At 45.1% G+C, this 13,792-nt stretch overlaps 1 protein-coding gene across 1 annotated transcript; it reads left to right on the plus strand.

Annotated features, from left to right (window-relative positions):
- Positions 1-124: 124 nt before the first annotated feature.
- Positions 125-13,748, plus strand: LOC128429902 (SH3 domain-containing protein 19). Its single transcript, XM_053415775.1, has 17 exons — positions 125-439; positions 4,351-4,387; positions 6,323-6,363; positions 6,486-6,561; positions 6,668-6,803; positions 6,953-7,130; positions 7,211-8,458; positions 8,641-8,712; positions 9,395-9,647; positions 9,762-10,041; positions 10,133-10,333; positions 10,471-10,529; positions 10,629-10,879; positions 11,028-11,059; positions 11,194-11,386; positions 11,539-11,633; positions 11,852-13,748. The coding sequence occupies exons 1-17, from the start codon at positions 352-354 to the stop codon at positions 11,957-11,959; spliced, it is 3,348 nt and encodes a 1,115-aa protein (XP_053271750.1). The 5' UTR covers positions 125-351; the 3' UTR covers positions 11,960-13,748.
- The last annotated feature ends 44 nt before the right edge of the window (positions 13,749-13,792 follow it).

Genomic DNA, 13,792 nt, shown 5'->3' on the forward strand with positions numbered 1-13,792 from the left:
CGCGTGCAGCTGAACGCGCGGCGCAGAAACTCTTCACCCGAAACTTGACGCAATAAACTGCGCAGTTTGATCGTAACTGCGGCTCTGAGCGGTTCGTTGTGTCCGCGGTGGCTTCGTGTGGAGCCGGAGCGTCTCACGGAGCTGAGCCGGGTCCGGGTGAACTTGTCCCGGGTTGTCGAGGCTGTGGTCGCGCGGCGGCGGCTGGATGTTTAGCGACGACACAACAACAACAGCAGGAGGAGAAGGAACAATGTCCGGAGTTGTGACCTCCTCATAAACAGCCTGTGGTTCCGACCCGGCTCCGCTTCACTTCCCCCCACCGAGGAGAACACCGGAGAGCGGAGAGGAGACATGGCCGAGGCTCGCTCCGAGGAGGAGGAGGAAAACATGAGGGAGAGCCGGGAGCAAGTGGTCCGACGACAGCCGCGCACCTCCGGAGGTAAACGAGCCAACATGTCCCCTGATCTTCATCGTGTTGTTCAGATTCCACCTGTTTCTCACTTCGTGGATTCAGACGTGTTGGAAAAACAAGTTGTCACGAGTTAGAAATTAAAAACAACACAACACAGAAACTTCTAATGTCCACACAACAGCTCGGAACACTCCTGTCACCAGGGTTCTATATCGTTCATGAGTTAAATGGGAACTTATGATGTAAATATAACTTTAAATATACAGACAACAGCTCAAAAATACTATTTTAACTAAATTATCTATATCGTTCATGTTGAAAAGAAGTTGTCACGAGTTAAATGTGAGTTTATGATTTAAATACAACTTTAAATATACAGACAACAGGTCAAAAATACTCTTTTAACTAAATTATCTATATTGTAAATGTTGAAAAAGAAGTTGTCACGAGCTAAATGTGAGTTTATGATGTAAATACAACTTTAAATATACAGACAATAGCTCAAAAATACTCTTAACTAAATTATCTATATTGTAAATGTTGAAAAAGAAGTTGTCAGGAGTTGAATAGGAGCTTATGATGTAAATATAACTTTAAATATACAGACCTGCGCACAAATACTGTTTTAACTAAATTATCTATATAGTAAATGTTGAAAAGAAGTTGTCAGAAGTTAAATGGGAACTTATGATGAAAATATAACTTTAAATATACAGACAACAGCTCAAAAATACTATTTAAACTAAATTATCTATAAAGTTCATGTTGAAAAGAAGTTTTCACGAGTTAAATGGGAGTTTACGATATAAATGCAACTTTAAATGTACAGATAACATCTCAAAAACCCTCCTGTGATTAGATTTGTATATTGTTTATGTTGTATTTTCTTGGTTTTGTTCAGTTAGAGTTGCATTGACTTCAGTGGGATCCTCATCTCTCCTGCTGGATCAACCACGTCTGTGATATTTGATGTCTCCTTGTTAAATCTCTCATGGGACTGATGATCTGGATTTAAAATATCACCAAATTACTGGTACAATTAGCTGAATATATAAACTATGAGTGACTATAAGTTTATTCACCAGGTAAAGATATAGATTTCTTTTGAAAGGCAACAATGCTCATCTCAAATCTACTCAATCCCAGGGTGGAGTTTACTTTTTTTGTCAGATAATTATTTTTTAAGAGAATGCATATTTTAAAATATACACCAGGCAGTTTGAATATGTTAACTTTGTGTTTATAGGAACCACAATCTCTTTAAAATATCCTTTTTTGTAAATGTTATAAGCCAACATGTCTTCCTGTGCGCTCCCAGTCTCAAACTGCTGAGGTTCAGAGAGAGGCTGAACTTCACTGTGTGAGACTGTGGGTGTAACCTGCTCAAACCCACAGCCATAAATTCTTGTATCAACATGTAAATATCTCACCATTTGGGTCAAAGTTCTCTCTCTCACTCACACACACACACACACACACATTCCCAGTTGACCGTAATGGGGCAGGCCTGTGCCAAGACTTAAAACCATTAAGTCTCATTCAAGGAAACACAAGTTATAATTTAGCACATCTCGACTTTCAGCACCATGTTTGTGTGTCAGACAAACATATAATTTCACCATCACCTCATCCCTCTGTTTAGGACAGGGCATATTTTTGGAAAATGAAAAATACTTCCTGTTTCTTTCTTCTCAAATGTGACGATTAGAGAAGCTCTAAATAGTTGTTTTATTTTTGTCCTCTTCCGGAACATCTACTAACTCCTCATGTTGTGTATGTGTTTACTGCTGTTGCGATTTAAAAAAGATACAAACACCTTAACATGAGGGTTTTATCCAAATCGCCATTTTGGCACAAAGTGGTGGAAGTGGAGCTGCATCGTCCATCTTTATTTCAGTCTGCACTCGAATAGACGAGGTAGAGTTTCCAGTGAGTCTCGTGTTTTGATCCTGGTTTCAGTTTGTTTGGAGTGAACACAAGAATCAAAGGGAAGTAGAAGTGGCTCCGACAGGTGATATCAGGTGACGGTTGATAATAGGGAACTTCCAGCGGGCTTCACCGTGGTCAACGCACACAGATCTGGGAGCATGTGTCGCTCCGAGTCTCAGGCAGCTGCTGTTGTGAAGCTGAGATTAAATCCAACATATTTCCAAATGCTCTTTGTCTCTCACATTTGTTTCCCGAGAGCGAACGTGCAGGAAATCCAGTTGGAAATCCTTGAAAACTTTTGGACACTGACACGTTTCAATACAACACAATAAGGTTGTGTGTTTGTTTGCAGCATTCCTGTTGTGTGGTTCTGCTCCCTGTGGCTTTAACGGCAATCTGTGATTAATATTTTTTGGGCATCTGAACTCGGTTGTTTACCACGATGGTTTGTGTTCAGCCGCTCCTTAGCTTTGGGGGGGGGAAATGTTGCAGCGTGATCAAAAGGTTGAAAGTCCCTGTCTCGGGTTGAATTAAATAAATTATTAATAAAAAGGTTCTACTGACGTTTGGAGATTAAAGAGTGAAAGGTGCTGACTCGTGTTTTCCACTCGTGATGTCATGCGTTAATGAACTGCATTGTGGTTCAGCTGCAACCCAACAGAATTGATACCATGTGTGACTGCAGAGGGCGCTGCTGCTCAGTGAAGCTTACTTTGTGTTGTTTAAAGTAACGCACATTAAATCTGCCTCAAAGCAGAAACGTCCCGATGACTGTCTGTCCTTCACTTTCCTTATTCTTAGAGACATTCCTTTAGTCTCTTCCATAACGTCCTTAAATCCCCAAGTCTTCCCCTTTTCATGACGTTTCCTTCCACAAAACAGGAAATCCCTTCTAGAGCTCATCTCTCACCTTTGACCTCTAACCTTGCCCCCTTGGTGTCAACCGGGACAATCCAACAGATGACTCTCCGTGCGCTGCGGAGATTTTTTTTTGCTGCGCTGTGCATTTGCACGTTTGAACGCAGCCCCAGCACAGCGCTCAGTCAGCCTGCTTCAGATCAAGCATCTGGAAGTGGTAAAAGTCCTGATGACTCCAGCAGGATCTCACCGCAGCCAATCACAGCCCCACTTCCTGTATGGTCGCTGCCAACCAGAAAGCCGGGCAGCACAGCTGGGCGGTCGGGTCTGACGTTTAGAGAAGGAGAGAAGTAGAGAAGAAGAGGACAGAGTGGAGGAAAGAGACATTTTTACTTTTCAACAGAAGAACTAAAAGGATAGAAGCAAATCTTTTCCTAACACGTCAACACTTGGTTCCTCTGGACGCCACCGGGAGCTGAGCGACTGATCAGCTGTGATTTGAAGAGAAGGAGAGGAGGTAGGAAATGATCACGGGGAGAAAAAAGTCCTGTCCTCTTTCTTTTTCTTTGTTCACCTTGAAAGGTGATGAGAGGCGGTTCTGACGAGGACACGTTTATACGTTTACTCTTCCCTTCATTCTCGTTTTGGTCAGTGCTCGCGTTGTGGTGATCGTTACCTGACCGTCAAACTAAAGTGTTGCCAGAGGACGGTGATGTGGCACCTCTTTATGTGTACTTTATTTTGAAGCAGGGGTGTTAAAACAGGAAGGGCAAAGCAGGCAATTATTTTCCGGGCCCCCTGTCAATTTTGTGAGAACCCCCTTAAATTCTATGATCAGCAATGTACCGAAGATGACGCAACGACACCGTGGTCGGAAACTCCCTAACGAGGCCCCATAATGCTAATTCTTTTGCCCAAATTTTCGCCATGTTAGAGGTTTGGGTAAAAACGGTTGTGGTTTAATGCATGGCCCCCCCTGGTCCCTCAAGCAAGGCCCCCCAGGTCCCTCATGCCTGTGGCCCACAAAGTCCCTTGAAACGCTCCTGTTTTGATGTTGTTTCTAAAGGAAGGTGCTGATTCCTTTGTGTCGGGGTAAACACATTTTTGATGAACACAATTATCAATCACAATCTCTGTTTCTCTCTCCGCAGGTCGTTCTGAGAGACGCAAGCCCGAGCATCGTCACAGGTAAAACGACTTTGGCTCCGCCCACACTTCCACACAACGTTATAAACGATAGAGATACAAACACCCTGGATGTGACAAAGGGAATTTCTCATTAAGAAAAAGAGACGTCTGCAAAACTCAGAAACTTTTTTTTAAATTAATTTTATTATCAGTCTCATTTTGCTGTGTCAGCATGCATCAGGGGATTTCCACTGTTTCACAACCTTCACTTTTAAAAGTAAAATAAACCAAAACCTGAGGCTCTGTTTCCCCCATAAAAACACACACACACACACACACACACACAAACACACACTTTTAAACCCTGTGACTTCTCTGGCTAGTTGCTATGCCAACCAGCCAACAGCCCAAATACTTTCGGGAGTGTGTCAGACCCAGAGACCGGGGGGGGGGGGGGGGGGGGGGCACATGTGTGAGTTGGTTTTTCTTCAGTGATGCTGTCTGCAGTATAGGTCAGAAACCCTGCCTCCTCCATGTTAGCCGATGGGACATGGACCAAACTAATAACTGGTAGATGTTAAACAGATTTTCTTCTCAAAGATTGTTTCTGTCATTTCTTATCACACTTATGTTTGTTCACGTTTCGGATTTCTTTGGTTTTAATTAGTGATTTGATGATGTAAAAATGGGCTGTGACGTCATGATTGACAGCTAAGGCTGACTCGCGATTGGTCAGCTGCCTGTATGGGTGTGACCTTAGTGGAAACTTAACAGTGTTTACAACGACTCGGCATAAAAACAAAATAGCATTGAGTTCAAATTAGTATCGTCTGTTTGTGTCTAAATAAAATCAGCTAAATGAATTTACCAGGCTCCACTCAGTGGTTTTGTTTTGTCCAACCCACTGGTCTTTTTTCAGTGTTCAGTCAGATATGGAGAGAGGAGGAAAAGAGGAGTATTTTTCCGTCAGTGTTGAAAGTGAAGCAGAGGGTTTGGACAATGTCGGGGGGGGTGAGTCACGTTGGTTTACAGCTCTGTGAGAAGGAGAGACGAGCAAAGACAAAGAGCAGAAAGCACTTCAACCGTTGAAAAGCCCGAGAGAAATAAAAAGTTACAGAAAGACGTCTGACCTCCTTCTGTCGTCTGGGTGAGTCGCTGCATCACAACAACTACTTCTCTCCTAAAGTGAGAAGAATTCTTGGCTCAGTTTCTGAACCGCGAGCCGCCGAGATATCTGTGAACCAGTTTGATCGGCCTGGAAGCCAACAAGTCGACGTCTGGGAAGAACCAGGGGAGTTTGTCCCAAATTCTTTCTTTTACTGCTGTGTGAAGAAAAAACAGGATTTCAGCAAATTCTTCATCCGGAAAGATTTTAAACAGTTAAAAGAAAAAACACACACAGAGGGTTTTAGTTAAAGAAAGTTGAGCAACATCAAAAAAAGAGGTGGTGGCATTTCTCTCGTGTGTTTGCTGTGATATGAAGAGGAGAAAACATTGAGCTAGCGGGTTTGTTACTCCCACGATGGACCAGTATGACCTCCGTGTTTTCTGTCTGTATGTTGTGGTTTCACCTGAATCTTAAAGAAGTAAAGCTAACACATCCACAACGATACAAAGATATTTTAGCTTCATTTTTTACAGTGGGAGGAAGTGGAGATGCATCGTCCATCTTTATTTAGAGTCTGTGTTCGAGACCTTGGACCCGTCAACAATCTGTGGTTTTAAATCTGTTGTTAATTTGAGAGTTGGGCCGTTGTTATTCCCTCGAGCAAGGCAGCGAACCCTCAGCTTCAAGAGAAAACAAACATTTTACAAATTACGTCATGAAGAATGTGGATGTGTGGGGTTCAGACACTGAAGAGTGGGTGGGACGAGCGAGCTATGTTTGTCACTTGAGAGAGAGAGATGTACAGAGGGAGGAGATGGAAAACAGAGGTGAAATAATGTGACTCACAGTTTCCTTTTCTCTCTCTCTCTCTCTCTCTCTCTCTGTAGCCAGGGTCCCCTCTCGTCCATCAGAGCTGCCATCAAAAGAAGTGAGTGAAGTTCTTCTTTTTCTACATCTATTTAAAGTGTCTTGATCGGAATTTTAAATAAAGGTTTGTTAAATGCAGTCCAGTCGTCTGTGTCTAACTCTGAGCTGTTTCCTGTCCCTCAGCCTCCACCAGGTCCACCTCTCTCTCCGAGACGTCCAATACCAGAGAGCGAGACAGGGACCGAGAGCGAGAGAGGAGGTGAGACGCTGCTGGATTCGCTGTGGTTTTATTTGAATTGTTGTTGTCGTGTCAGGTTGTGCGTTTGGTTGGTTGTTGCATCCCTGTTATCTGTACTTGTTTCCAGGCGACCGGAGATCACCATCCTGTCTGCTGAGCCGCTGGCCTCCACCTCCTGGTTCCCAGGGGCCTCTGGGGGTTTCCCACCACCCCCTCCTCCTGCCGCACAGATCTGGGGACCCACAATCCCTCCGTCCATACAGGTAACCAAGTCAATTTCATCTGAAGAGAATAAGGAAAAGTATGCATACAAAATCAGTTTTAACAGCCTGAAGTTGACATTTAAACCTTTTACTCTTTTCCAGTTGTGTCTTTGTTGTGATTTCCCTTTTGACCGTGTTACTCTCCACAGCCGCCTCCTTCGTACGAGGAGGTAATCAGGGAGAAGACACAGGAGCAGGTTCTCCTTCCTTCTTCTTCTTCCTCTTCCTCTTCATCCCCATCTTCATCCTTAACACGTCCGATTTCCACAACAACAATCGCCACACAGACTGACCCAGGATCTGCCCCTGATCCACAAGACCCTCAGGGTCAGTGCTGCTCATTATTTTTCACTTAACTCTGACATTTTGATTGTGAATATTTACATGAATAATCTGTTCCTTTGTAGTGAGCAGACCGGTGAGACCCCCCCGACCCTCCCCTCTCTCCAATCCTCCCAAATCATCTCCCGTCGATGACATCACCACCACCGCCAGCCAATCAACACCCACATCCCTGAACAGTGACTGTGTCGGAACAAACACGGAGCCCGAGACGGTCCCTCACGCCTCGGCTCTCACACAGTGCTGCAACGTCCTCACGCAGCTTGGTTCACCTTTGACCTCGACCACTTGTGCCCAAACTGACCAGCGGGATCAGGCTTTTACTGCAGTTGACTCTCCTCCCTCCGCTTCTTCTCAAGTCCCGCTGGAGCGTCCTAGACCACGCCCTCGCTCTAAGCTCGGTGTCCAGCGAATCAGCAGGAGCGAGGTCAAAGTTCAGACTTTGGTGAAGCTACGTGAGGACGGTTACGCCACGCTCGCCGCCCGTGCTCAAGCTGACTCCACCAACCCAGAGGTTAGTCAGGGGAAGTACCTGCAGGAGCTGCTGGACGCCTTCAGCTCAGACGACTGGGGCTTTCCTGATCAGCACAGCGACAGCAGCGAGCACAGCCGGTCAGAGAGCGAGGACGAGGACGAGGACATGGCGGCGCTGAAGGCGAGGATACAAGCGTTCGAGAAGCAGCAGGTGGCTGATGGGAGCTGTGGGGAAACTAACGACGGAGACTTTGTTGTGACAAAGAAACCTGAACCCCGGCCACGCCCTCGTCTCCAACCGGCAAAATCTGCCCCTCCCACTGTCGCTCCAAAACCCAAAAACTTTTCACACTCTTCCAAACCATCCAGCAAAGTCTTCTGGGAAGATGTTTGTTTGACAGCAGAGTCGGTTGCACAGGAAACACTTGAGTCTCTCTCTGAAGAGTCAAACGCTGAAACTCCAACACCTCCAGAGTCGGCACCTTGTGTCCTGAAACCTGCTGCAGCACCTTCCAAACCGTCAGTCGCACCAAAACCACAGCCTGCTTCAGAAACACCCCCGTCATCTAACCTCTCTTCTCCTGCCTCGGCCCCCGTCCCGGCCCCCAGGCCCCCTCCACCCAAACTCACAGCCTCTCTCAGCGAAGCTCCGAACCCCAAACCTCCACCCAGACCTCCAGTCGCCCCCAGGGCCTGCGTCGGAGCAGCACAACAGGACAAGAGCAACACAGCTGGGCAGAGCATCCCGACTCTTCCCCCGAGACCCTCGGTGGAGGTCAGCGTTGGAGCACAGGCCGAGCCTCAGGCAGAGGAGACGCAGGACGATGCAAAACCAACTGGTGAGTGTTAGTAAACCATAATCTGTACCTCTGCCTGCAGATAGTGGGAACTCTAGAAACATTGTGTTGATATTGGATTAGGTTTGATATTTTATTAGTTATGCAAATGTTTAGGTGCTTTAATGAAACTTGTCGTCACCGAATCGTCTTTATCTCTTCTCCTCTGATTCTTGTTGTTGCAGTGAAAGTAGGAAGTGTTCGTCCAGGCGTCCCGACCAAACCGGCAGCACTGACCTCCCACCGCAGAGTCAGCGGTAAGAGAGAGAGTGTGTGTTTGTGTGTGGTTGTGTGTGTGAACACTAAGCTGGATGTAGCTGTAGCACAATGGAGCATTTGAACGCTTACAGACGTGAACCTTGCGTCCTTGTTATGAGGCATAAATATGCAAACGTGGAGAGATTGAATGTGTGCGTGTATGTTACATTATGCAATCCAAACATTGTGAAAGACAAATGCTGTGATTGTGTGAGGAGAGAAAGAGCCCCCTCTGTTTGTGGTTTGTCAGAATGAACCTCTCTGTTCATTCTTTGTCTGAACGCTCCTGGTCCCGCCTCCAAAGAGCTGAGTCTGCTCTGATAGGTCAACTGTCTGGAGAGTGTCAGAAATGTCACGCCCCCTTATCCAGAGGCATCCAGTTTAACAGTACATAGTGGGTTTGTGTGTGAGAGTTCCTTTTAATACTTCTGATTTACCTGGAGCAGAATGTGTGGCTGCAGCTCCTTCACAATAAAAGCCCAATTTACATTAGAACAATATGAAGTTTGTTTTGGTTTTAAATAAAGTTGGTAATGAGCAGATTTGTAGTGTATTTCTTTCCTTTACTTCCTAAAATTTTTAATTTCACTATTGTTTATTAATTTAACCTTCTGATATGAATAGGAAGTAATTATGAAATATATTTAAACTTTAATTCTGACTTCTACTTTGCACCTGCAGTTCCAAATCTGGCTCCCAAACCTACCGGCACTTCACCAACACCTCCAGATCCAAACCCGGTCTCATCCAAATCTGCAGCTGCTCCGGCTCAGGCCCCCAAACCATCAGGACCACCGGCTGCCACCACCACACCGGTTCCAGCCAAACCCCCCGTCACAGCTCCGGCTCCGTCCCTGAGGAAAAGCCCTGTGATCCAGCAGAAAGCAGAAAGTACCAGAGCTGCAAACCCCTCAGACCCCCCACTTCCTCGCCGGTAAGGTCAAGGTCGCTGTGACCTTACAGAACAGGTTGGACCTCTTGAACATGATATTTCAAGTCTGCCCTTAGAGGATTACTAGTTACACCCGAGTCCCTCTGTTCTCCTCAGGCCCTCAGGTGAAAAGCTCCTCCCCCTCCGTCCTCCACCAATCAAATCCACTCCTGGGCGCCCGCCACCTCCGGCCGTCAACTCGACCTCCTCAGCCAACCAGATCCCTCCGTCTTCCAGAGCCAGTCCCGCCCTCTCCGTGTCACCAGCCGCCCAGAGTTCACAGACCACTCCCCCTCCTGTAACAGCCAATAAGCTGCCGGCTCAGAGGGTCTCAAAAAGAGGACCCCCTCTGCCCCCACGGCCCAAACCTGGACATCCTCTTTATACCAGCTACACGGTGTGGACACACACACACAGACAGACACACAAAAATACAAGTTCATTTATTTTGAGGCCTGAGGTGTGTTATTTTTACAATTTTGCCATAGAAACAGGAAGTCCTGATTGTCCTGGACGACCCGCTGCCCTCAGAGCGTCTCCCTGATGAAGGAGTTGGTCAAACCTCCGTTGTCCCGCTCATCAACCCATCACAGTGTCTCCTCGACTTGGACACACAACCAGAGCCTGTCCCTGATCAGGACGGCCAATCAAAACCCTCTCTGGAGGACGTCAGCCTATCAGAGTCACAGGTACCAGAACAGCTTTATGGTGTTGATATTATTTAATATATATTTAGGGACTTATGAATGTAGACTGTAAATAAAGGTGGACGTAGACTCCGGGGTTTGAACTTCATGTTAAGTTGTTGTTTCCCTGTGTTGTTCAGTCCATCCTGCCCGTGCAGCCTCCTGAACAGAAAGATCAACCGGACCCTCCTCCCGTCAGGTCTGACGCACAAACACACAACATCACAAACTACACAACAGACCCTGAGTACTCGCTGTCTTCAGGAGACCCCGTTTTAATCCGTCCTTCATTTCCCAGCGGCCCTCGCTGCGTCGCCTTGTTCGACTACGAGGGAGAGGAGGGCGATGAGCTCACCTTCTCCCAGGGTGATGTCATCGCCCTGCTGGAGCTCAAAGGACCAGAGTGGGGGCGGGGCCAGATCCACGGGCGAATAGGAATATTCCCCCTGAGCTTCACTGAGGTGGTGGAGCCGCTTCCACAGACGCCGACATCACTGGAGGAAACCAGTAAGGCCACAGCGATGGATACTACAGTGAAAGAAAATAACGGTGGGCTGAGGAAAATATCCCTTTTATTTTCTTTAGCTTGAGTTTAAAGAATGTTTAAGCACTTTTCAGTTTAAAGTTGATGATTTTATTCTCACAGCTTTAGATTTAAATGTAATGTTGCTTTATTTAGTACATTTGTCTTCCTTAGAACCAAAGACCTCACAGGACTCGAACTCTGAGGTGAGTGTATTGAGGTTAGAAGTTGGTTTATATGAATATTCCCTACTTAAACTGTTTCCTCAATGATCAGACGATCTGATGTGTCTTTTTAATGGTGTGTAATTACTGATGTGTGTGTGTGTGTGTGTGTGTAGGTGGAGGAGGAGGTGGAGGTGGAGGAGTGGGCTGTGGCTCTGTTTGACTTCCCCGGTCAGACTGAAGAGGACCTGTCCTTCCACAAGGGGGCACTGATCCGAGTGATTAAGCACATTGACACTGAGTGGAGGAGAGGAAGACTGGAGGGGAGGGAGGGGCTTTACCCTGCTGCGTTCACACAGCTACACCAGGGTACAACAAAAACACACAACCACACACAAATTCAGTCTTAAGTAAATGTATCCATTTTGATTAATCAAGCTGTGATTTCACTTGTAGCAGGAAGAATAATCATTAATGAAAGTCGTCTGCATCTAACTATTACTTCCTCCTGCTGTTCCCAGTCCAGCCAATCCCAGACCAGCAGTCGGCCGTTAAAGGGGCGGGCAAGGCTTTGTTTGACTTCACAGCAGAGAGCGAGGACGAGCTCACGCTGAAGGTACGTGAGGTTTCATGACCTCGTTCTGAACCATAGACAGAAAATAATGATGGTCTAAAAAAGTTCAAGATGGTGGAAACGCATAGTTATTCTTTATTTGCAGCCAAAACAAAGTTCTAACACAGACTCGGATTTAAAATAAGAGCTCAATGGTTTTCTTTCCTTTTTCTTTGTTTTAAAAAACCCCTCCCTCCTTCGCTCTCTGTGTCCCCCTGCAGGCCGGTGATGATATAACACAGGTGGAGTTTGTGGATGAGCAGTGGATTCTGGGAGTTGTTGGTGGGAGACGTGGGTTATTCCCGAAAAACTACATTTCTTTTCTCTGACAAGGGGACGAAGAGGATTTTTAAAGAAAGATTGACTTCCTGTGTCTGAAGCTGCTCTCGGTCACACGGGCGGGAAACAGCGGCGCCATCTACAGACGTTTTTTTGTTTTTTTTGGTCTTTTTCTTCCTGGTCAGCTTTTATCGGCCGTTTGTGACTGAATTGAAGAAACAAGAAGTCTAGACTTGATTTTGCCTCGAGACTTTGTCAGTGTCACGACAAAGAAGAAGACGGACCTTTGCTGCCTTAACGATGGAATAAAACTGATCTGTGATGTTTCCTCTGTGGAACTGGATTTCACCGTTTTGAGGGATTTGACTCATGGACTCTGACGACTGCCCCTTTAAGAGCCTTTACAGCTTCTCCTCTTTGTGTCTGATGACAGAAAGTTTAACAAAAGACTTTTTTACATCCTGCGTCAGTCTGCAGCTTTGGATCGGGACAGTTCCAGCTCAGAGGACGACTGCTTCACTCGTTTTATCTTTAACGAAGTGGAACATGCAGAGCGTCTCATCCGGAGCAGATCAGAGACTGAAACGTCCATGTTGTTCAGCCGTGAGACGAGCGACAGGAGACAGACACCGAGCCTCCAGTTGTGACAAATATCGACTTTTCTGTTTCCTGAAGTTCTCCCTGGTACGTGTAGATATTTATGAAACAAAGTTAATGATTTATGTTCCCGTTAAACTGGATAATTTTACACAAAGAAAACTGAAGTTACTTTTTATCACTTGTTTCTTCAGTGCCGAATATTTTCCAAAACATTTTTAAACCATCATCGCACAACTGTTCAAAAAAAGGGTTTAATTGAACACAATCTTTTATGTGAAGGAGCGATAACAGAAACATTTCAAGGTGTCTGAGAGAAACTTGTTTTGCACATATGGAGAATCGTCGGCAGTGATGAGAAATAAACTTAATTGGTATTAAAATGATTAAATTCATATTTGTTTATAATCTGGATTTAGTGTCATATAATTCATACACAGTGAACTAGAGAATGTTGTAGTGACGCTTTGTGACGAGTAATAAAGCCCCAACCTGAATAGTTAAATTGTAAGTTTAGTCCACGTGTCATGTTGGATTTATTTTGGTTATGTTACTATTCTAGTGATGTTACAACTTTATTCTCGTAAATTACAAGTATCTTCTCAATTACGATATTATTTTCAATATCTTTGTTTCCTTCAACATAGATCCATTACTCGTTGTATGATGTTGAACTTTAGAGTTAACATTTGTTATTATTCACTGATGTGAGGAGGTTTTATTTCAGGCTGGTTCTCACGCGTGTATTAGGACCATGGAAAACTTACAGTACTTTAACTCTTTCTTTAATTGTCGCTCAACATTTCCTTTTCTACAACGACACATTTCAAAAACAGCATCTCGTATTTCTGGACTGAATCCAGGTCGGTCTCAACAAACTGAAACTTTATTACTGCAGATGAAACGTGGACGACTTCCTGTTCTCTAGATGTCGTCAGTGATGATGAATCTCGTGTGTCACGTGCACGGATTAAAACTTAATGATTAATGTTTTTACGCAGACATTAGGAGTTTTGATTGAGGACGATACACAGATAAACTTCTTGTGTCTGTTTTCAGAGTTGTTTAACTTTAAAGCTTCGAGGTTTGAGTTACAGCCAATCAGAGTTCGATAGAAAATCTTCCAGGTTTCATCTGCATCAATGTCATTCTCTCTCTGTGTGTGTGTGTGTGTGTGTTAAAGTTTTATGTATAACCAAACATTCCAAGTTTTTAATCCAAATAAAGTTTTTAGGCATTTCAGTTGTCTCTGCACATGTTCTATTGAACGTCTCTGCTGGTGAAGG

The sequence above is a fragment of the Pleuronectes platessa genome, chromosome 23 (genome assembly GCF_947347685.1).
Source record: "Pleuronectes platessa chromosome 23, fPlePla1.1, whole genome shotgun sequence".
NCBI lineage: Eukaryota > Metazoa > Chordata > Actinopteri > Pleuronectiformes > Pleuronectidae > Pleuronectes > Pleuronectes platessa.